Source organism: Lucilia sericata, unplaced genomic scaffold, assembly GCF_015586225.1.
Source record: "Lucilia sericata isolate MDLA Ls3-8-SP2 unplaced genomic scaffold, ASM1558622v1 Contig000023F_arrow, whole genome shotgun sequence".
Classification (NCBI taxonomy): domain Eukaryota; kingdom Metazoa; phylum Arthropoda; class Insecta; order Diptera; family Calliphoridae; genus Lucilia; species Lucilia sericata.
The window spans coordinates 206767-233360 of record NW_023994061.1 but is presented as its reverse complement, the minus strand read 5'-3'; the positions used below and the strand labels follow the sequence as shown (position 1 = coordinate 233360).

At 30.4% G+C, this 26594-nt stretch overlaps 1 protein-coding gene across 2 annotated transcripts in view; it reads left to right on the top strand.

Moving 5' to 3' along the window:
* LOC119609416 overlaps positions 1-17244 on the top strand; it is a 99039-nt gene extending 81795 nt beyond the window's left edge. Inside the window, exons 2-5 of one of the 2 annotated variants that reach the window (XM_037964187.1) lie at positions 1410-1576; positions 9391-9527; positions 16244-16420; positions 17006-17244. In XM_037964187.1, the coding sequence (XP_037820115.1) occupies positions 1410-1576; positions 9391-9527; positions 16244-16420; positions 17006-17118 (594 nt within the window). In that variant the 3' untranslated portion in view covers positions 17119-17244. The remainder of the gene's footprint in view (positions 1-1409; positions 1577-9390; positions 9528-16243; positions 16421-17005) is intronic. The other variant, XM_037964179.1, reaches the window with a different exon arrangement.
* The last annotated feature ends 9350 nt before the right edge of the window (positions 17245-26594 follow it).

Genomic DNA, 26594 nt, shown 5'->3' with positions numbered 1-26594 from the left:
CCACTAATATTCTCTATAGATGATGTTTGTTTGTTATTGAAAATGGACAATATCGGTCCACGTTTTCGGATAGCCCCATACAAGTGTAACAGTACGATTATAGCGATGAAATTCGACATAAAAAAGTTTCATATGATCCAAAATCTCCCTACCAAATTTTATGAGGATCGGTTTATAATTTACCCTATCCCCCTTATAAGGTTCCCTTCGGAAAAGCAATATAACGCTCATTACTGGCTTAAAAATAAGAATATAGCAATGAAATTCGACACAAATAAGTTTCATGCTAGTCAAAATCTCTCTACTAAATTTTATGCTGATCGGTCCATAATTGACCCTACCGCCATATAAGGTCCCCATCAAAAAAATTACTTTAACGCTCATTACTGTCTTAAAAATATGTGTATAGCTATGAAATTTGACGTAATTAAATCCCTGACGAACCAAAACCTCTCTACCAAATTTTATGTGCATCGGTCCATAATTGGACTCATTACTTTCTTAAAAATAAGAGTAAAGCAAAAAAATTTAACATAAGTAAGTCTCTTACGAGCAAAATCCTCTCTAGCAAATTTTATGTGGAACGGCCCCATATAAGGTCCCCTCCAGTTAAATACTTTAACGCTAATTATTGGCTCACAAGTACGAGTGTAGAGATGAAATTTGACATAAGTAAGTTTCTTACGAGCCAAAGTGTCGGGAATTGCTATTCGATGTAAACATGTTTCATATGAACCAAAATCGGTCTAAAAAATTATGAAAAATTTTATAAAAACCGTCAATAATTCACCCTACCTCTCATAAAAGGTCCTATCTGAAAATTTGATGAGTAATATCACCCTGATGTTTATAGGAGAGCATTCCTTTTACGGCATACGGTTTGATGGTGGGTATATTAGATTCGGCATAGCCGAATATAGCACTCTTAGTTGTTAATAAATATTTTTTGAATTTGTTTCGACAAATTCATTATCAGCTCTAAATATTTCATTAAATTAGAAATTGTATACCTTAAAAACATTTACTTCCACAAATTACTAAATATATGTATTTCTGCCAACAATATTAATTTAAAGAATTTCTTTTTTCCACTTTTATCTTTATCTAGGTAAAACAGAAATTTTAATTGCTATTTTTATTAAAGTTTATATTAACAAATAGGCGGCAATTGACGCCTTATTTTAAGCTGTAAATATATTACTTACTTTTTATTTGAACTTTAATCCTGTGGGTAACAAAACAATCACAGAGAAAACATAATTAAAAATCTTTAATAAAATTTGCGCAGATAAAACAAAATAGTTACACCTTTTGTCTACGCAGACAAATTCTAAATAAACTAGAATTTTCCCATTACAATATAAATTTGATTTTACATTTAAATACGTTTCTTTTTCTTTAATTTTCAGCTGATTGTAGAAATTAATAGTCATGTGGCGTTATTTCGTGATCTTTTAATACATGTTGGCCAATCTAAAGACTGTCCGGAATTACGTGAAAAAATACGCAAACTGCGTCGTACTTGTGTAGAGGCCTTCAAGCGAACTGAACAGATTTTAATACCACAAGTAAAAAAGTAAGTTTTGCTATTTTACCATTTTCATTGAATTCATATTTTACGTGTTTAAAAGGTTTTAAGTTTGTTTGCCTCATTACTTTTTTTTTGCTATTAAATGAAAATATAAGTATATTGATTGTAAGTTGATAAGAAAACTATTTTATATAGAATTCTAGTTAAGAGAAAACTTTATTTCTAGAGCTTTTTATTAAGTTTATTTTCTTCAACTTTATTTTTAGTCTACTTTGAGGTTAACAGGTGTTAAAGTTTTCTACTCAAGTTGTTGAATATATGATTAGCAGTTCTTATCTGTTCATTTAAACATTTTCATGGGGAAGGAGTGAAAGAATATTATTTTTATGAAATGTGTGTTAATTTTGTAAGCAGAGTTTATGTTTTTGTAAATATGTATGTACTTTTGTTGTGGGCGCAAAATGTGAAACAAAAACTTTGTGCGTTAATTAACTAAACATTTAGATATTATTTATGATTAAATTAAAAAGGGAATGAAAGTTAGGTCGGTAGAACCTAATTATGTAATAGTCTACATGGTTATAAGTTATTTTTTGTGGTAGGCCATTATCGTTCTCTACACCACTATTTTGTGGTAAGCTCACTATTGACAAACAATCCGTTGCTTACCACGTTTGTTAACATTTAGACAACAGATGTGTATAAAATGTAGATTTCGACAACGAATTGTTGCAATGTTGTCAACATTACATAGTGTTGTCGTACGTATGTATATACTTTGACAACGGATGTTATTGGAAAATTATAAAAAAATTATTTATATTTATTTTTAAACCCACCATCAAAAAAGATGTATATTGATTTTGTCATTCCGTGTGTAACACATCGAAATATTGTTCACAGACCCCATAAAGTATATATATTCTGGGACCTCATAATATTCTAAGACGATCTAGCTATGTCCTTCCGTCTGTCTGTTATTTCACCTAGTTCCCATAAAAATTGTACTTACGAATATCGGTTTGGCACTCATAATAATTTTTAATGTAGTAGTATCCCTACACAACTAAGTTCTCCGTAAACCTAGATGATATTACCTATGATTTTGACCCTCACCTTCGTATAAAGTTCTATACAGTAAATAACTTAAAAGTCCATAATACTATTATGCATAACTATTGGAATCATGATAAAATTTGCCATAAACCAATTGTACATAAAAATGAATTCCCCTATAAAATTGTATGGCGATCAATATTAATTTAACTTAAGCCCCCAAATCTCATTTATTCGCATCAGAAAATAAATTGTACGTCGATAATATAGATAAAAACACTAAATTATGATCAAACTCTGCTCAAATAACATAAATTTCTCCAATAAATTTTATGAGTATTGGCCCATATTGGATATTTAACAGATTTACAAATCTTTCAAGATGTGTTTTTAAGGGTTACTCGCTACCAATACTATTTACTTACAAACATCAACACAAACGCATAATACTTTCCTTGGTATAATAAATAGTGTAGGAAATAATGAACTGTATAAACACTGTATTAATACGTATGACTAATATTTAATTATTTGTTAATTATAAATACATATGTTTAGTAGTCAAGCTACACATTAGAGGTAGACCAAATCGGATAACGGGAACCCGTGTCGGAAATCATTATCCGGGTATATTGTTTTGTCATTCCGTGTGTAACACATCGAAATATTGTTCACAGACCCCATAAAGTATATATATTCTGGGACCTCGTAGGATTCTAAGACGATCTAGCTATGTCCGTCCGTCTGTCTGTTGTTGTCACGATAGCGTCCACAAAAAAGAGATATTGAGATGAAATTTTTCTAAAATATTTCTTATTGACCAAAAATGTTTGGTATTGAAAATGGACAAAATTGGTCAACGTTTTCACATAGCCCCCATACAAATGTACCCCCGGAAAATTGTGTAAAAAGCTTCAAAAATTCACAAATTCGTTGTTTATCACAAAATTTCGCATAGGTCAGTTTTTTGACTTCCGCAATAAAATTCTGAATTATGGCGGACATAGGACCAAAATTGGCCCTATCCCCAAATAAGGTCCCCTTTTGAAAACGACTATAATGCTGATTACTGGCTTAAAAATACGAATATAGCGATGAAATTAGACACACATAAGTTTCATGCAAGCCAACATCTCTCTATCAAACTTTATGTGGATCGGTTCATAACTGATCCTACCGCCCATATAAGGTCCCCTTCAGAAAATGACTTTTACGCTCATTATTGGCGTAAAAATACTAGTATAGCGAATAAATTTGACATAAGCAAGTACTTTAGGAGCCAAAACTTTTCCACCAAATTTTATATGGATCAGTCCATAATTGACCCTACGCCCCATATAATGTCCCCATGAGAAAATTACTTTAAAGCCCATTACTGGCTTAAAAATACGAGTATAGCAATGAACTTCGACTCAAGTAAGTTCCTTGCGAGCCAACATCTCTTAACCAAATTGTATGTAGATCGGGCCTTAATCGACTCTACCCCAAATATAAGGTCCCCATCAGAAAATTACTTCAACGTTCATTATTGGCCAAAAAAAAATGAGTAAAGCGATGAAATTCGATATAAACATGACATGTATGAACCAAGATCGTTCTACAAAATTTTTAAGAGGATCGGTCTATAATTGACCCTACCCCCATATTAGGCCCCTTAAAAAAATTACTTTAAAACTCAGCTCTGGCTTAAAAATGCAAGTAGATCTATGAAATTCGACATAAACTAGTTTTGCATGAGCTAACATCACTTTAAAAAATTTTGTGGGAATTGGCCCATACCCTACCCTTCATTTAAGGTTTCTATCAGAAAATTTCTTTAACGTTCATTATTGGCTTAAAAATGCGAGTACAGCAATGAAATTTAACACTGATAAGTTCTAAAGGAACCGAAATCTCTCTACCAATTTTTATGAGGATCTGTATATAACAACCCTACCCCATATAAATTCCCCCTCAGAAAATGGCGTCATGAAATAACTCCCCACGAAATAACTCCCCAAAACAAAAATGAAATAACTCCCTAAAAATTTGTTCAGAAAGCAAAAACAACGAAATTTGGGGATTTAATTCGTTTTTTGGGGCATTATTTCACATTTAAAATCGGGAGTTATTTCATTATGAAATAATTCCTCAAAATTCAAAAATGAAATAAATCCCTAAAAATATTTTTGGGGATTTATTTCATTATATTAATTTTAACACATGAAATAAAAAATATATAGCTGATAGCCGGCCTTCGACCGGGCGCAAAGGTTTTATCCTCTGGGGTACATTGGACACCGGCTTCGCTAAGAATACACTCTTCTTGTATCAAAAGTGTTCTGCCTTAGGCTGGCTATTTAGGAAATCTTTATTAAGCGAAGCCGGTGTTGGTCATATTATAGAGTGGTAAATCCTTGCGTCCGGCCGTAGGCCGGCTATTTAGGAAATATTTATTAAGCGAAGCCGTTGTTGGACATACCATAGAGTAGAAAGTCCTTGCGCCCGGCCGCAGGCCGGCTATTACGGGAATCTTTATTAAGCGATTAAACTGAAATGTATTGAACTTTGAAGCCCCACTCGAAAGTATGAGCGACCTACTTTTTTTTAGAAATGTCACTTTGTTATTTTTAAATGGGAACTTATTTCATTTTAAAATTAGGGATTTGTTTCATATGAAATAAATCCCCAAAAATGGGGTGTTATTTCATTTTAATTTAGGAAGTTATTTCATTCCGTTGGGGCTTTTTTCATTTTTTAAATTGGGGAATTATTTCATAATGAAATAAGTCCCCAAATTTAGGGAGTTATTTCATTTTTGTTTTGGGGAGTTATTTCGTGGGGAGTTATTTCATGACGCCTCAGAAAATGACTAAAACGTGAAAAATACTAATTTTAAGCTAAAATCTCTTTACCATGTTTTATGAGGATCGGTCCATAACTAATCCTAACCCCCGTATTAAGTCCCTTTAAGAAAATGACTTTAATGCTCATTACTGGATTAAAAATACATGAAATTTGAAATAAATACGAAACTGAAATCTTCCTACCGACTTTTATGAGAATTGGTTCATATATGTATAAATAATCGTACTCCCTTTATACATCAATATTTTTAATTCGAAAGTGCACTGTCAATAGTTAAACCCCCATTAGTGGACCTCTTTTAAATATTACCCCGATGTTCTTATTAATATCGATATATAATAATAAAATATTCAAAATATCAAAGTTTATTTGTATGACAGTGATTTGATGGTGGGTATATAAGATTCAGCATAGCCGAATACAACACTCTTACTTGTTCCCTCTGTGTAGTTCCATTAGTATCGCGATGAAATTCAGCATAACTAACCTTTATATAAAAATATATCCCTCCTCCCAATTTGTTGAGGATCGGCCCCTATTTGACCCTAAGTCCCATATAAAGCCTCGGCCATGCCTGACTATACTTTCCTACTTGTTTGCATTACAAACATCAGTACAAACACATAATACCTTCGTCAGTATAATAAATAGTGTGGGTAATAATATCCCAGCAAAAAAATTTTGAAGTTGTTCAAGAAGAAGGGATATTTTCATGATTTCTTTAGTACGTATTCAATTTAATGCGTTCTAAATACATGCCTAAATTCTAATAAATTTTTCATAAGTGAAGGCATGAAAAATTGCACCCAATTCACTCATGTAACTCTACTATAGGAACTGTAATATATCACTTTAATTTGGTATACTCTTAGAATTTAAAGGAAACGTGCATTTCATACAACAAATTTAAAAATAACATTAATTTTATTAGATTTTTGTATTTAATATTTGTTAAATTAGTAATATTAAGTCCATTTTAACATCTTACTTAATAAGAGAAGGAAAAAAACCAAGTTGACTGACTGATTTTAAATTATAATGGGTATTTTTACTTCAAATGAATTTTAATGCAATTCAAAATTTGTTTTATTTTGTTATCACATTTAATTTTTATCAATATCATGCTAAAATATTAATTTAAATATTAATAATTAATTCGTAATACCTTTAATAATGCATTTTAAAATAAATATAGTGCACCAATGAAAATTCGCTTGAGAATCATCGGATGTTCATTGGTTGTAAGCACTCATTTTAATGCCGAACTATTTTTCCAAATACGAACCCATGCACGCCAATGACACGCTAATGTTAAAATCATGCATGTTTCACCTAAATATGAACCAGTTCATTATCAGTTGAACCCATGCATTTACTACTTTTTTTGCACGCCTTTTTTTGGATACTATACTGTACACTTGTACGTATGATTAATATTTAATTATTTGTTAATTATATGTTTAGTGGTCAAACTACACATACTAAATATATTTTTATATAAAAACAGTTCATTAGTTAATTAATTTTTATTCAATTGTTCATTACAGACAAAAATGAAACATTGTTATAAATAAAATTATTTTACTAAATATTTATTTAACTATATAATAATGTATTTTTAAGTTTCGCCCGCGATTGAACTTTGATTTATTATTTAAAATAGAAAAATACAAATAATAAAATTAAATAATACCTTCAATGAGTAAACATATGCGGGTTTATAAAAAGCAGTTAAAAGTTATACAAAAAATACAAAAATGTTATTATAAAAAATACTTTTTTTTTATTTTAGAAAAAAAGATAAATAGAACATGATTTATATTCTGTGCGATTTCAATGTAATAGACAAATAAATTTATCACAACTGTCAAATGTTTACACATTTGAAACAAATAGCATCAAAATAAATAGAAAATATATTTTAAAAGAATTTCATTTTTTTTTTTTCATGAAAATGAAAGTGTGTTCATGTATGTATATTAGATGACTCAATAAAGATGTTTCATTGGCCAATAACAAGTTTGAATACTTTTCCAATGTTCTGTATATAGTTTTGATTGAAATTTTAGTACGTTAGTTTTATATCTCTAAATTAAAAGGATATAGTAGTTATTAGGGTTGTCAATTATTCGTGTTTAAAATTATTCGAATAATAATGTACTATATTTTTTTGTTCGAGTAGTCGATTAAATTTTAAAAATTATTCGATTATTCGAACGAATAACGAATAAAAGTTTTTATTCGAATAATATAATAAAATATAAATATAATAAAAATATAAAAAAAAAACCTTCAAAATCTTAAAATAAAACGGTTTTCTTTATAAATCAGTAACTTAGCTGAATCTCAACCTATTTTAAATTTCTCAACGGATTTAAAAGTGGAAGCTGAGGCCTTTATAATGATATATACGATGTTTAGCTAACCTGTTTTGCAGACATTTTTACAAACTGTTTTATATAAGTAAATCGTACTATTTATTAATGTATTAGAAACAGTGCGCTGCTTTTCATGGAAGAAACAGGTTTTCTGGTAAAAAAAACAACATAGAGTCGACTGAATGTATTATCTTTCAATGTTCTGAAACTCAGTTTCCTGGCCGTAATTCCTAAGTATTTCCCAATCAGTGTTCGAGAGAAATGTTCCGCTTGATCAAGACATTCTATCTGGGCTCAGTATTTCAAACATATTCTGTGTCTGTTTCTGACATATTCTGTGTCTAGCATGCGATCAGGCGATGATTGTTTATAGCTTCCCAATGTGTCCAGTATACATTGATGACGTGTCCTATAACTGATTTTGGACATTTCACCTAAAGTTATGAGCCGTTCGGTTGTAAGTGCCGCCTCATATTTTAAATATGTTTCAATGGGTGGAATATCTAGCAACGTTTCTGGAGCATTGCTTGCTACTTGTACCCAAGCTACAACAACAAATATTTTATCATTTTTAAATCACATAATAAATACATTATTCAAAATTAAATCCCTGCTAAAAAAAATGTAATAAATAAATATCAATTCCAATCCATAAATCAGTTACAATCTGAAAGGAAACACATTAAAAAACAATCTATACCACAAGTTGTACATATTACGCGATGAAATCATTTTATGTTTTACTTAAAACATTTTAGTTTCATATTAAAAATAATCTTTATTACAAACATTTGTTCTACTTAAACATCACCCTCCATTTTTTCCCTCTTAGCTAAATGTTATATTTTTACGATTCATCACAATTACTATCAGATTGTACGAGTATTGAGTTAAATTGTTTATTATTATATTTATGCATAGTTGAATCTAAAAACAATACACGAGTTTTTGAATAAATAGATGTTAAATGTAGTATGTCTAAGTCGAATGTTATGGATACTATAAAAGTCAAACGAAACTGGTTCCAAATGTTTCTTTGACCATTGTCTTTCAACTAATCACCTTTGCATAAAGTAGTGTACCAAAAAGTGATTGTTTTTATTACCACCCACTTCACTTAATCTTGAAAAAGAAAACTAAGGACTTCTTGAAAAATAGAGTAAACAAGAAAAAACAACAACATGAAAGAAGAGTTTTTATATCTCTCAACGTATTATTAAATTTTATTACTATTTTCTTAGTTTTATCTCCTCCCTGTTTTGTTTTCTTGTTATTTTTTCCTTAATATTAAAGAAACATGGCAAATATAACAAAACTAACTTCTTTTGGTGTTTTTCTTCTATTTCTGCTCTTTTCATCTATTTACATTATTGTTGGTGTTGTCATCATTATTCCAACTGTCTTATATCTCCTGCTGCCATGGTGTGAATTTGCTGCTGCCACAACTTCTTACTTATGCTGCCTCTAACGCTGTGTGAAACAAACTGTGTTGTTGCTGCTAATTTTGTTATTACTGCTTTTACTAACTCTGGGTGGTACTTGTCCATGCTTTGCTGCTGTATCTCTCCTTGATTGTAGTGCTACTGCCGATGGCGTACTTACTGACAATCCCCATCTTGTATTGTTGTTTTACATGGCACAATTGTTTTTACGCGAATTAGTGAAAAGCTATCGTCTTATACAAGTGGTGCCAATGGACATGTCAGGATATTATGGTAAGTTTCATCAGTTTTATATCCTTTTCTTTTTGCCATTTACGTATTCTTTTAATAAAAAACAATATCTTTTTCTGCGTCTTGAACTTATATTTAATATAATATTTAAACAGCATTTTAAAAGGATTAACTCAATAAAGTAATCTCTTAAAACTTTAGATAAGAGATTTGTGAAGTGTTTAGAATTTTACATTATTTAATTTAATTTCGTTATTATTTGGAAAGTACTTAAGTTCAGGTAGGCTGTCATATGGTACAAGGCCTTTTTGGTGTTCCGTAGTGTCCATGTACATTATGACATTCCTCTAAAGTTCAAATGATAAGCACTATCAAAAGCAATGTTATAGTAATAATATGGCACAAATACTTACCAGGACCACAGGCTCGATTCCGATAATTGATGTATAGTTGAAACACATTTCTCTACTGGCTATTATTGGTCAGTAAGCTAAATAATAGGTTGGTTGGTTCATTTTCACGAAGACTTAATAATATGATAATCATACGAATCGTTCTTGTACGAAAATGTTTCACGAAAAGGTATTTTTTTTTCTTGGACCAACACTTAGTAGAGTTCATCCCCACTTATGCGAAGCATTGTGTTGGAACTAGGAAAATAGGAAATATGGGGAGGAGGATAGAGGGAGTATTGTTTGTGGACATTTGATTTAAATCCTCTTACATCGAAAGTGGCAGGGAATACTTCTGCCGGAAATTTATTCCACATACGAATAGTGCGGCTGAAGAATGAATTTTCCCTGTAGTGTGTTGTGCGGTCCACTAGCCAATCTACCACTAATGGATGTGTTCTTGAAGAAAGACGTGTGTTTCGTAAGAATATATGCGATAGACCCTACTGTCACCGATAAGTACCTTCGCCCTCTCCTGTACGTGGTCGAGTATCGCCAAAATAGACTTCGAATCTGCGGTCTATATATGAGAGTTGTATTCCATTTTCGATCGGATATAAGTGGTGTAAGTATGACTTACACCGTTTTAAAAAACCGAGTCTCTGTAATGCTTCTTTCGACACTTGAAAATGTGTTTATTGCAGTGGACATCTCCCCGTATTTTCATGCCCAGAACGTCAAGACTATCCGATTCCTTAATATATACATCACCCATATATATAGATGGAACAATAATATCTGCCAAGCGTTTATGTGTTAAAAAAAACAACATTGAGTCTTACGGAAGTTAAAGTCGACTGTTAACACTCATTGCCCCAATCTCTAGAGGGCTTAGCTAAAGAATGGCTGTCATTCGCTGTCATCGGAAAAAGAGTAGATAGAGTTGGAAGTTTGACATATCCTGGGGAAAAGAGGTGATACCAAGACCTCTAGTCTGCCGGGACTATAAACTGGTGATGATCAAATGTATCCTCGGCCTTTCCTTGGAATGATTTAACATGGGGTCTTACCAGAGTACCATATAATCTGGCACTACGGGTGGTCAGTTGCCCGCAGGACTTGTCCTGGCTGGTCAGTTGGTTGAGGTACCTTCGGGATTCACGTAGTGGCAGTGCTTTATACCCAAATTCGCGGGGAGAGAATGTTTGTTCAAGGACTGATATATCCAAATGCCATATATGTCTGGATTCTCTCTCCGGTGCTGTTGCCATCTCAACAGATGTCACTGGATGATGTGACAGAACATCTTATGCTGGATTCCTAAACCCGTTGAGTATCTCTTACTCTTCGCTTAGTAGGGCGCCAATATAGGTTGGGGAATTTTCAGATTGATTCTTGGTAGTTTCCTGTCATTCCGTAGATCGTTCTTTATGGTCTGATAATGGAACTTATGTAATTTGTGAACGATCGGGAAAGATTCCTCTGCCCGACATGAGACTAGTACAGATTAAGTACACCTTTTACTTCAGGGAAGTTCACGGTGCTGTTGCCATCTCAACTTTATTCATATTGTTTCATGCTACGCGACTTATGGTTGAGGTCCACCACTCAACTTGTCGGGTCAATTATTGGGTTCGAATTGACATACAGAGGGATCCTGATTTATTAGCTGGGTATTTCTGTCTACCAAATACGTCTCTAGGTGCTGTTGCCGAATCAACAGAGCCATCTCAGTAGTGTGGTTGCACGTGCTTTAAGAGGTTAAGGAATGCGCTGGAATGGGTCATTAGTTGATGGGGATTGCATTTCAAATATTGCAATCTTTCATGACATCATAAGGGTGATCACCTTCCGGTATACCGGAAGATTGATTTCACCTGATGTTGGGGTAGTCGCCCCTTCTATTGACTTTAGACCAGTGATTGCGTTTTTCTTGTCGGTGTTTGCATTGAGATTGATGTGTCTTTCCGCAACGGGGCTACTATGGCAAGAGATTAGATAGCTCGAGTACTCCAGCAAAGTGCTTGTACATGGACCGACTCAGCCATGTACAAAAATTGCCACCTGAGTTCTTCCTAGAAGAATTCAGGGGCGCGAGATAGACTCTTTAGTCTACCCAGAGGACGAAAAGAACCACCGTAAAGGTGTTCACTTTAAGCACTCAACATTCGGTCCAGGGTACTGTTTATGTTAAGAGTTTTCTGTATTGAGAAAGATCAAAGCAATGGAACTCAGTCCAAAATTTGTTTTTATTTATTTTGGAAAATAAATATCCACCATTGGCATATAAACACGACAAAATTCAGAATAATAGATTTTCTTTCGATTCTTTTCCACTATGGTAGTGCTGTGAATATCTTAGCTTTTGTTATTATTTAAAAAGAATGAAATTTTTAAAAAGAGCATATAAAAAAAATATTTTCTTTCATTACGAGCAAAATTTTGCAATAAAGTGGCAAGACAATACAACACTTAAGAGTGCGACAAGTGTGTATAAATGCAAAAAGTTTCCTTGAAAAAGAAAAACAAAATCACATAGACAATTTCTCTTATGTGCACTTAAGAGTGCGACAAGTGTGTATAAATGCAAAAAGTTTCCTTGAAAAAGAAAAACAAAATCACATAGACAATTTCTCTTATGTGCGCATTAGATCTGCCCTTGAAAAGTAAATAGTTTTTGATTTGGGTCTAATCAGTTGAATGTTGTACAATTGAGTAAACTATGTATAAATATAAAAACAAATTATGCGAAAAATTATCCGAGCCAAAAATCTATTTTCGACCCACCCTAATATATATACACATTGTATAAGAATAGCTCTAATATTACATACGCATTTATTTGCGTATACATATGTATGTATATTTGTACGTAAGCATGTAGTATGTATGGTTGAGATTGTGGGTTGAAACAATTACTGTTTGTGGCAACAATTTAAAAACTTACAATCATCATCAACACTGCAAGCAATGAAAATAATGAATTCTATGTACATAAGTACACACATACATACATACATACATACATATGTATTTAGAATGTATGTGTGAATAATTTTTTAAATGTTCATATAGTTATTGCTTCTGAATAGATTAAGTGACTAGAAAAGTTTTATTCAACAGAAAAAAAGTGGTTATTGTGATGATGTTTTACTTGCATTTTTATATTATACAGTCAAATAAAAAAGTATTCGATTAAATTTAAAATTTAAATTTTAACGCGATTTCTAAAGAATAAAAGTACATTTAATTTTCCTAAATTTTTGGAATGTTTTAAATATGTTCTTACAATTTGTATCTTATCTTATGTGTTCGAAAACTTGTTCAACTTACTGTTCAGGTACGAACATATTGTTACTTCTTTAGTTTATTATATTTTGATGTTATCAAATACACTTGTGTTATGAATGTCATTTATAGATTTGTTTGAGGAAATTATAAAAGTTTTTAAAATGTATTTAAAAAAAAATATCTCAAAGTTTTCTTTATTTTGCATTATTTTAGTTTTGTTTAGTAGAAAATGGCAATTTGCAAATGCATAACAAATATTTATTTATAATGGAAAATTTATCTTGTTGCTAAAAATGGAAAAACTATAGTTTTATTTATTTTTGATAAATTTTAAAACAGACAAGTTTGAATTGTATCAGCAAAAAAACAATAGAAGTTTTAATGAACACAAAAACAACAATACTAATCTAGGTCTTCATCTAAAATTTATTTTCGTATACAATTTCTTATTTGTTTAATTTATTTAAAACTACCATTTGCTACAGTATTAATAGAAAACACGTGTCAATATTTTCTGAACACTGCAGTTGTATATCTTTCCCACCTCCTATACGAACATCATTTTTAAAAAAATGTTTCATTAAATCGAAATATATTTACCAAATGATGTATCAATCAGCTTGAGGTTAAAATCTGTCAATAACTACATGTTCTGCATACTATTTTCCATAAAAAATTCAATTTTTAAAACTCATTAGTTCGAATGGTATTTCGTATAGCTTTAAAATGATTAAGAAAAACCTCCTTTCAATCAAGTTGTCAGTCAGTGTGTACCTTTTTAAGGTTTGTTTGTGAAATTTCTAATATTACTTATTGGATGTGAATGAAAATTAAAAGAAATCTGTGGAAAAATTTCTTTTGTGTAATCTTAACGAATGTTTTATTAAAGTTACTAAACTACACCCCTTTTTAACTTTTGTGCAATATTTTTATGAATAACGAAATTTTTATTTCGTTTATCTATTCTAACTGAAATTTTTTGCATGAAACTTACACAACAATCAAAAGTACCTACATCACTTGTCAGTGTTGCGCACTGGCAAAATTTGGAAAAAAGGGAAATATGTTTATAATTTTTATATGGTTGATCCAGAAAAGATGAACTATTATTGAGTTTAAGGAATCCAAACATTTCACTTCTTACTTTTGTGGTTTAACATGTATTTAAACTGTAAAAAATAATAATTTACAAGCTAGAGTGCTATATTCGGCTGTGCGGATTCTTAAATACCCTACTCCAGCAAACTACCTTTTATTAAAACCCGTTTAACTGTCCTATTTTTAGATAACTCCACAAAAGTCTAGTTTCCGTAGTGAGAGTACTAACATTAATGCATATGTGGAACTATTTTTGATTAGGTCTAGAAAAATGTATATTAAGTGATTTTCAGATATGGACCTTATACGGGTGCTATGACTAATTATGGGACGATCTTGCCGATAATAAAACGGAGAATTTTACACCAACGTTGATATTTTTATTTTGATCCCGATAACTTTGATTTTAAATGTGCGTTTAAGTAATTTTTGGAAATGGTCTTATATGGGAGTTGTGACCAGTTATAGACCGATTCAGAAAAATGATTTTTATGCACACAAAACAAATTCAAGTCGAATTCTATCCTAATCAATTAATCAATGAAATATGTGCGTTTAAGTGATTTTCGAAGGTGGAACCTTTATGAAAGCTATGACCAATTATAGGCCTTCCCGGAAAAAATTTCGTAAAGTGATTTATATATAGACAAAACATATTTGTGTGGAATGTTAATAATAATAGCTTTATTTATCAATGAAATATGTGCGTCTAAGTGATTTTCGGAAGTGGACCTTATATAGGAGCTGTGACCAATAGTGGACCAATACAGATCTACTTCGGTAGTATGATTTCATATTTTATTGTTCATATTATATTTACATGTACAAAGGTTTGTGTTGATACCAATATATTTAAGGGAGTAATGAACGATAAACTAATTTCCGGGAATATATACATTTGCATGGGAGCTATGGAAATTTTTGGGTCAATTGTTATGATTTTGAACATTCTTGATCCCATGTAGAAAAAAATTATGTTTGATAAAATTCATCGAAATATCTTTGGTAGTTTATGAGAAAACTATTTAAGAATTGGAGAAAAACGTATTTTTTCGAGGTAGTCTGAAATTTTTACTCATAACTTTTTACGTCGTTAAACGATTTGCTGATTTTTCAATAATAATAAATAAATTCTATGGAGTTTGTTGATTTCCTTTGTTTATTTTTAACATGAGCGTGTTTTGCACAGACAGACAGACGGACATAGCTAAATCGGCTCAGAATTTCACAAGGACCTAGAATGTATATACATTGTTGGGTCTAAGATGAATGTTTCTTGGGGTATACCCTCTATCATTAGTGATGGTGGTGGAGGGTATAAAAACATCACTGAAGCAAAAGTTCTGTCAGGTAATTTTTCGAGTGAGCCACCCTTTCTCCTTTTGAGCATTTGTTAAACCCACCAGAGGTTGATTTCCCACTTTTTTTGCTTGATGGTCTGCTCTTGACGCTAGTGGTAATTTTTATTTTTATTTTATTCAGCACGTATAAGTTGATGCTTTGTGCTTTTTAATGAAATATCCGGTCAGGGCCAAATAATCAGCATCCCTTATCCCCGGCGGTGTGTTAAAAAGATTTTATGATGAGAGTCTTATATAAACCCACCTTGTCAAATTAGGCATTTCGTCATGTGGTCTCGATCGTTATTTCAACAAAAATATGGATGGACGGATGGACAGGCATGGCAAGGACCCGGTATATATATACTTTTGTGGATCTATGAGCAATATTGCCATGTGTAACGAATGACAACAACAAAATATATTCTCCATCTTTGTTGAAGTTGGGTATAAAAACACAATTTTCCACCCATAAATATGTACAATGTATGTCAAATTAATCAGAGAAATTAAATCTCATATTGAGATTATAATATTAGTTTTAGTCCTAATTAGCTCAGAATAATAGTACCTCCGCTAGTTGTAGTGCAAACCTTTTTTTTAACAAATAGTTTTGGTTTTTTTTTTGTTTTTCCAGAAAATCGAGCTGGTCCCTCTAATTTGGGCAACGTTATAAGTCAAATATTACTGTGTAAACAAATAACACCAGATTTTAATCAAGAGGAATTATGTAGCATTACAAAAGACTCCCAGGACATAGCGATGCTGCTGTCGGAAATGCAAGAGTTCATGCCACAGCATGAAACATACCTGGGTAAGTTTATTGTCAATTCATTACAATTTTTAATGGCAAATTTATTGGTTTAGAATTTAAATTTATATTTTACAGAGTTTTTTTTATTGTCTGTACAAACAATAGAGAAATAAATTATTCGAAAGCAGAAGCAAAAATAGCAACATCATGATAGGGATATACATTATCTGAGAGTAATTTGAATAAATAGGATTTATTGTCTGTTGTAATTTGGTATTACATATTATATTTAAAATAAGGATTAGGGGTTGTAGTTTTATCTTTCTTTATTAGATTTGTCTATAGAATAATTGAATTTAAAATAAATTGAACACTTGTTGGTTTTTTTAAGTATTTAGGTGAAATTTTAGGAATAAGGAGTTGGTAGCATCAATTTAAACTTTAATAAACTGTTTACCCTTAAAATAGATATATGTATTTTACACTGCATTATCACAGAGATATTAAGCGTGTATGCTAAGGTCAGAGCCATTTGCTGATATTCAAAATATCTTCATTATATAGTTAGTCAGAGATGTTCAAATAACTATATTTTCTTAATCTTTTATTTAACACTATTCTAACAAATTTATTTCATTTCTACAGAACGTCACACTGCACTGGACAACAATGGACCATGGGCAAATAAAGGTCGTCATAATTATATTTGTAAAAATATGAGTTTACTTTGTTGCGTCTCTCGACCAAATTATCTCTGAAAGTAAATATTATCTTAAATATTTTAAAATGTTATATTATTACTAATAATGTCTATAAAAGTTAACTCTTTTTTAATTTTATTTTTCTAAATAATAACGAAAACAAAAAAAAAAAAAACAAAACAATTCAAGGCAATTACTTTTATTATATTTAATTAATTTTGTTTAATTTTTTTCTAAGAAAACGTATAAAAATCAAAATAATTTTTTATTAAGAAAATAATTTCTAACTTAAACATACAAACCAAAAAATGCACCAATTAGTAAAATAAATAAAAATAAATAAAAGTATTTATAATAAAAGAAAAAAAGTACTAAAATGAAATTAAGAAATTAATGTTAACATTACACATCAATTACTAAGTATAAATTAGAATTTAATTAATAAGTTTAGAATTTATTTAATAAATAAACTAAAATTTATTATATACATTTAGAAGTAAGTTTAAAAATGAACAAAAAAAAGATCAAAACCACTTGCTACATATTTAAATTTTTAAGAAATTTTCAAATACCTGAATATTTATTTAATTAGTTAATTAGTTAAGTGTTATTTACTGTAAATGATTAATAACTGAAAAATAGTTACAAATGCATATATACAATGTTATGAAATATAAAAAGCAATCTCCCATTACTTTTCATATTCAAGATAAGTACCCTAAACTAATAAATAGTCCCACAGTCGCTCATCTAAGGGGTACTGTTAACCAACATTCTCTTTCTACGATTTATGTTCAATCACAGCTATTACATAATCACCGAAGGGACTCAACTAATAGCCGCTAGTAGTATCAGAGATTATGTAGTTCTTTGTTCCGAAACCGAGTCAATCAAGTCCAAAGAATGATTTTAAGGAGTCTAATGACTCATCCCGTTTATACTACCGACAAAACTAGAAATATTGTTAGCACTTCAATGCTGCTGGATTACAATAACACCACGATAATATGCCCTGAGGGTAAACTACAAGTCTACAATTGGATCAGGGCGAATTAATTATTATTAGGGATTAGAAAAAATATAGATTTCTCGGGATTTTTCAATATCGGAACTATTGTAAATAGAGTGATTTTGTTTTATTGTATTTCTATATTTTAACATTATTTTGTACTGATAGCTGATATTGATAACTCAAAATCTTATAAGGACCAACATATACATATAAATAATTCTATGTTCACTCTCTTCGATTTTCAGGAAAATAAAATTTTAAAAATTTCAGAATATTCTAAAATTGTACATGTACACATGTACTTGCTCATAACTTTAAAGCTGCTCAATGTACAAATGTAGTCCCATACTATGGAAAATTATTATCGATAAAACCCTTAGGCTGTTACTAAGAAAACTTTTGATACCCACCATCAAAAGTATAGGGGTATATTGATTTTGTCATTCCGTTTGTAACACATAGAAATATTGATCGAAGACCCACAAAAGTATATTGTGGGACATTATAAAATTTTAAAACGATCTAGCTATGTTCGTCTGATCATTTGTCCATCAATCTGTAAGTTAAAAGCACGATAGAGGCCACACAGGCGAAACAATATAGAGTGTTGAAATTGCACACAGATATTTATACCCTGCACCACTTTAGTAGGGAGGTTATATTGGGTTTGTGCTGATGTTTGTAACGCACAATAATATTGGTCCTGAACCCGCCGAATAAGGCTCTTAAGTTCATAATTATGTTTAATATACTCGTATCTCGACAAAAAGCTGAAAAACGAAGTTCTATACTAGCCTTGATGACCCTCAAAAATTTTATAGTTATAGGGTCTCATTTGACCATAGCCCCTATACAAAGCCCCCTTCAAAATTGAAGAGGTTTGTTTGGTATTAAAAATGAGCAATATCGGTCCACGATTTCACCTAGCCCCCATACAAATGCCCCTTGTGAATACAGTTTAAAGAATCATAAATAAGTTAATTATAAAACAATCGTGATAAAATCTGGAACAAGTTAGTTTCTTCTATCAAGTATACTATCAAGTATGGCGGACATCGGACCATACTTTAAAGCTCGTAACTGGATAAATTATAAGGGTATAGTTGCGGAATTCGACACAAATAAGATTTGTAAGAACAAAACTCTTTTTACCAAAATTTTATAACTATTGATTCATAATTGGTTCTACCCCTCATATAAGGTCCCCTTAATAAAATGACTATAATGCTTATAACTGGCTTAATAATAGGATTGTTGAGGATCGGTACTGACTGACCCTACTCCGGCATAAGTTTCCCTTCAGAAAATTATTTTAATACTCATAACCGGGGTAGTGATAACAGTATAGGGACTAAATTCGACACAAAATAGTGTCATATTACAAAAACCTCCCTTTAAAAATTATCGGTTCATAATTAACCATAGGTCCCAAATAAGATCCTTATCAGAAAATTCCTTTAATTTTCATAACTGACGAAATATTCTTCATAAACTAGTTTTATAAAAACAAATATCTCTTTACCAAATTTGATAAGGATGGTTTCAAAATTTTCCCTACTTCCACATAAGGTCACCTTCAGAAAATTACTTTAACGTTATAACTGACTTAATATAATAGCAGTATAGTAATTGCCATAAACTACGATACAGCAGCGAGAAGAATTCGGGAACGGAATCTCGAAAATACGACTATACATATCTATTTGGACAGCCTTGCATCAATCACGGCTCTTAACTCCAACGTTATTAAGTCGAAATATCTTCTCAATTGTATTCAATCATTGGCACAACTCACACAACATCACATTGAGTTGATATGGGTTTCAGGACATGAGGGCATTCTAGTAAATGAAATATCTTATCCAAAGGATCATCTCTAGACTTAACTCTATCGCAAAGGGATATTAACAGTCCCCTGGTGACCCTATCAAAATTGATAGATGACTAAGCTTTGAGTGAGACGGAACTCAGTTGGACTTGTAGAATATCTAGACTACTTTGGCCTACTCTGACAAAAGATTGGACTAGGACTCTCTTGTTTTTTAATAAGAACTCGATTAGGCTTCTCACGGGTATAATTACTGGGCACTGTATGATTGGACATATGTCGGAACGTATGGACTACCCACGTTATAGCTACTGTAGAAATTGTTTGGATGAAAAAGAAGAGGAATTTATACAACCCCTTCCATGTAACTGTCCAGCCTTACAAAAGCACAGACTACTCTATCTTGGTAGAGATCTTTTCCATGATCTGGACTATCTTAGAGATGAGTCACTAATAAATATGATCGGTTTTATTAAAAATATAGTCAACTAAATTAGGGAGTGAAACCATTATCCTTTATGTACAAACTCTCAACATAAGCGAATGGTAATTGTAAGGGTATCACAATGGGTCACAAGGTTTCTGAGTGAACTCGCTAACTAGCAAGCAACCTACGTAACCTAACCTACAATCAATACTTTGGCTAATTCCATAATTTATAAAAACAATTTCATATGTTTACAATTCGAAAAACAAATAAAAAATGTAAATTCAATAAAGTAATTTAAATATTTATTTAAATTGGAAATTATGTACATCTATTAAATAAATTAAAACTTTACAAGTCAAGTGTGAAAAATAATAAAAATATTTAATTAAAATTTATTGGATTAAAAGTCACAAAAAAATTATAAATAACTGAGATTTTTTATGATTTAATTTATACACGTCATCAGATTCCATTTGTGTAATGTTTCAACGCGCAATAAAAATCATTGATATAAGTTAATCAATTAAAGTAAATGCTGTACTCAGAATATTAGCTGCAAACCCATATTGGGGCGCTTGGTTATATGGGGAATAGGCGAAATGGACCAATTTCAACAATTTTTCCTTGAACTAAGAGAAGAGCGATTTATAAATTGTCTTGAAAAATATAATGTATATTGAACATAAGGACGGACATGGCTCATTGGCTAGACTCTTGGTATACTATAGAATGGATATTTTAGTATGTTAGCATCAATCCATAATACCGCACTCTATAGTGATGTAGTGTTAGTTTCAAATTGCTGCCTTTGCTTTTAAACTTATTAATCGTTGTTAAACCACACATGGGACATCGAATTTAATTTAATCACATTTTTCGAATCATTTTAAATTTATACAATTTAACCTTCAATTTTGTGGTCTACCTTATAATAGCTCAATTTTGTAACAATTTACTTACTTTTGTTTAACTTCCTTTTTTTTTATCGTCATTCGCCCTAAAGTTATAATTGAAATAAGTGATTGACAAATGAAATCAGTGACATAAAAGTTTAAAATTATTTGAAATTGCTTTTTATTTACATTAAATTGTATTGTTTGTGACAAAAAAAAAATTAAAATGAAAAACAAATATAAATATCACTTATAAATCAATTTTCGTTATTTAATTCACATTGACAACATGTTGACATGCAACGTATAGAAATGTTGACAACAAAGGATTTTAAATGAAAAACATACAACCATGTGTACTAAACGAAATTACTCACACGTACTCACCCGAAATTGATTTATAAAGTAAAAAAAACAAAGACCTATAGAAAAGTTTAACATTTATTTTGTTTATAAGCAGAGTTTTAAAGGAATTTATTTTATATTTAATATATAAACATTGGTTGAGAATTATTTTATGAGAGATTCGAATCACAAAACTTGATATTAAATTCTGAATTGCGGATAGAAATAAATGAATCAAATATCTATCCAACTTTAGAATAAGCTATCTGATCCATCCGAAAATAAATTTAAACAAAGTTCAATCGTCCATATGACCCGTTGTCCAAAATTTTCACAAATGTTTAATTATTTCATCCATAAATGAGCAAAATATGTGGACTAATCAGAGAAAAAGTTGTTGTTCTTTATAACTGAAATCATTCTTTTAAATCTAATTGTACAACAACCACACTACCCGCTGTTTCAAACAAAAAAGTAAATTGTACTTTATTTTCATTCAAAAAAACAAACAATGAGGGTGGATTTCATTATTTCGCTTTTTTTGTACTTTGTTTAAAAAATGTTTAATGTATTTTTGTTTTTTTAACTTTTTGTTCAAATGTAACAATTGGAAACATTCATAGAAAGAAAGATGTAATGTACAAAAATACAGCCCTTTAAATAAGTTCAATTAAAAATTTCATCGAAATTGGTTGTAAATATTTCGTTGGTCTATATATATTTTATAATATGTTTTTATGCCTCTTGGAATAATGAAACGGTGGGTAGAACCACAAAGATTCTATGGGGTGACCCTGATGAGAGCAAGACGAGAAATCTCCTCAAAATGAGCAAGGTTAGTATGATGGTACGTATTCTGAGTGGACACACAGGACTACGTGCACATCTATACAAAATTGGACTTGCGGATTCCGACGAATGTAGAGCATGTGGAGAGGACAGTGAAACTCTGGAGCACTCTCTTTGCCATTGTCAGGCATTCGTCGAAGTTAGATCCAAGTATCTTGGAAGTGATGTTATTTCGGAAATAACATTCTTAACCAACACCGATTGGAAGATTCTTAGGAATTACGTCCAGGAAACTGAGTTTCTGAACATGGAAAAATAATACATATAGGAGCGCACAACAGGCCCTATAGTGGCCTAGGTGTATTTCTTCGGATTTGATGTAGTATAAATCCTCCTATCAACCTAACCTAACCTATTAAACCATGTTCACACGACACATTACTTTCCGAATTACTATTATTTATGAATTACGCCTCGTTCTAATGAAAAATTGTAATTAAAATTTGGCATGGCATTTAGTTCCACTTGTAATTGGAGGTTAATTAAGAATAAGAAAATTAATCAGGAATAACTTTGTCGTTTGAAGAAGGTATTACGAGCAGATCTAATAAATAATTTATACAATGTGACAGTAGATAATTGTACATTTATTTATGTACATTGGAGTAACTCGAGGGACAGCCTTTTTAAGAATCTTATATAGGAATTCCGCTAAAAAATCTATTTTTTATTTTTTTAATGGTCCTCAGTTCCCTACCAGCTACCAGAATTTGTGAAGAAAATATATTTAAAACTTTTTTGAAATAATTACCTAATTTTGAGAGTATTTTTGGAATTTTTGAGACCCATTTCGGAAATATTTCAGACAATTTTAGTACATTCATTTTCCTACAAAAAGTGGTTCGTACAAAAAATTGGTCCACGGGTCACCCTAATCTATATATATATATATATATATATATATATATATATATATATATATATATATATATATATATATATATATATATATATATATATATATATATATATATATATCTATATATATAGTATATATATATTATGTAAAGTGTTTGGTCTTTATAGAGCGCTAAACGGCTGCAGCGAATATCCTGAAATTTTCACGGAATCTTCATGTATGTCTGGAAAGAACTACCGCCTAGCTCTTACTTCAAAATTTCATGTGGGCAAGGTGCCACGCACACTGGGTATAGCTAGTGTACATATAAAAGTAAACGAAGACATATCAAGAAATATTTATATTAGGGTTCTATAAATCGAATTTCGAATAATTGAACAATCGACTTTTTGTCGAAAAGTCGAAGTCGACTATTTTGCTCCAAAAAAGTCGATAACTCGACTATCGTCTAGGAAAAAAGTCGAAAAGTCGACTTTTTAAATAAAAGTCAAAAAGTCGTAAAAAGTCGAAAAAAGTCGGAGAAAGTCGAAAAAGTGATATTGGCGGTCAAAGGATACAAATCCAAGTTTACTACAAATATCTCGAATATTTTGCATCTTGCGACTTTAAATGCTGTTACATTTTTTTAGACAATTAAGTAAATTTCCTACATTTAGTTCCACACTATTTTATCATTAGTTTTTTCACCATCAAAAAATATGGGGGGTAAATTGCTTTTGTCATTCCGTTTGTAACACATCGAAATATTCATCTAAGACCCAGAAAATTATATATATTCTGGATCCTTATTAAATTCTAAGACGATCTAGCCATGTCTGTCCGTCTGTCTGTTGAAAACACGATAAAGTACAAATGGAAGTAGCTAGCGGGCTAAAATTTTGCATAGATACTTTATATTGATGAAGTTTGTTTGGTATTAAAAATGGGCAATATCGGTCCACGATTTCGCCTAGCCCCCATATAAGGTCCCCTTCACAAAATGACTTTAACGCTCATAACTGACTAAAAGAAGCAGCTATAGGGTCCGTATTTGACCCTACTTCCCATATAAGGTCCCCTTTAGAAAATGACTTTAACGCTCATAACTGATTAAAAGAAGCAGCTATAGCGATGAAATTCTACAAGAACTTAATTTATAGGAACCACAATATCTTTGTTAAATTTTATAAATATCGGTTCATAATTAACTCTACCCCCCATATAAGGTTCCTTTAGAAAATGACTTTAACGCTCATAACTGACTAAAAGAAGAAGCTATAGCGATGAAATTCTACAAGAACATATTTTATAGGAACCTAAATAGCTTTGTAAAATTTTATAAGGATCGGTTCATAATTGACTCTATTCCCCATATAAGTTTCCCTTTAGAAAATGACTTTAACGCTCATAACTGACTAAAAGAAGCAGCTATAGCGATGAAATTCAACATATTTTATAGGAACCTCAATGTAAAATTTTATAAGAATCTGTTCATAACTGACCCTACCCTCCATATAAGGTCCCCTTCAGAAAATGACTTTAACGCTCAGAACTGTCTTAAAGAAGCTATATAGCGATGAAATTCGACATGAACATATTTTAAAGGAACCTTAATATCTTTGTTTATTTTATAAGGAAAGACCTGTAATTGTCCCTATCATGTTCTACAAAATTTTACGAGGATCGCGCCATAATTGATCTGAACTGAATTCGGAAGATCCTCATTAAAGGTCCTCTTCCAAATATTACCCTAATGTTCATATTAATATCGATATATGTATGTATGATGGTAAAATTCTACATAGATGTAATAAATTAGAAAATTGTTTTGATAATAACAAAAGCATCGATTCTTAGATATCAAAGTTTATTTATAATGAAGCATTACTTTTCGACAATGATTTGATGGTGGGTATATAAGATTTGGCACAGCCGAATATAACACTCTTACTTGTTAAGTATATTCAAATAGTATTTAAAGTTTGGGTGTATAACTAATATATTTGGGAGTTACAACTAGCACCTCCTACCATCCAATTAGGAAAGTGATGGGAAATTGCTATTATAACAGAACATGATTTGATAATTACTTAAATATTTATTAACATGTATATAACAAACCTGAAAGAAAATCACCACATAACGACCACCTGCAAACCAAAATCATAACTTCAATTAAAAAAGTAAATAAATAATAAAACAAATATTGCGTGTTTATTTAATGTGATTATTGTAATATAAAATTGAAAAAAGTATATATATATATATAAAGAGTAAAAAACACACATTAAATTAAATAAAAACTATAAATGTACAACAAAAGGAAACATGGTTTCTATAAATGAAATATAAATGGAATCAATTACAGAATAATTTATTTAATTAATTACCACAAAAAAAAATAAATAATAAACAATAAGAAAATCAAAAACCTATAATCAAATTTTCAATTAAACCAACACATTAAAAATTCCAACACAATTTAATGTAGAATTAAAACAAACACCAAAATCAATTAATTAAATATTTATAAAGATGGCAACAAAATAAATATTTAAAAATAATAATAAAAGCAAACAATTATGGAATGGAACAATTACATAATTTATTTATTTAATGAAATAATTAACATTGTATTACAATAAGTATTATTGAAAATATTGTATTGAAAGTACATATGATTAAATAAGTATTACATATATATTTATGTGGGTATGTGTGACTTGACTGCTAGAGTATGCAAGTATGTAATTGTGTGAAAGTGAAATGTCATCATTATCATTATATGATATTCATATAATGTTGAAATCTTTTTTCTATTATATATTATGTTTAAAATTTAATATTAAATTGTTACAATACTAACTACTTTACATTTATTTATATAAAAAAGTAGTTAATAATAATTAAAAATTACTATAATTATATAAAAAAAAGTTTTAATTTAATTTATTATAAGCTTATTACTTACATTCATACGACTATATATACTTATACACACAGACATGTATTAATTATTTAAGTAATTCTAGTAAAATTTAATTAAAATGCATATAACAAAAAAATTAAAACTAAAATAATTAAAAATGAAAAGAAATAAAAAGCTCATATTTTTCAAAAATCAATTAAAACCAATGTGTTTTATTAATGGTAGAACAAGGTAAGCTAAAGATTTTCTAAACAATCATAAACGAACCAGGACGTATGAGTAATATTTATTACAATCTGTATTTATAAATAATCATACGCATGTATAATGTTTTCTTCCACTCCCCGCAATATGTATTTTGATTATATTCATGAACATTACCGAAATATTTGGGATGTTGGGAATACAA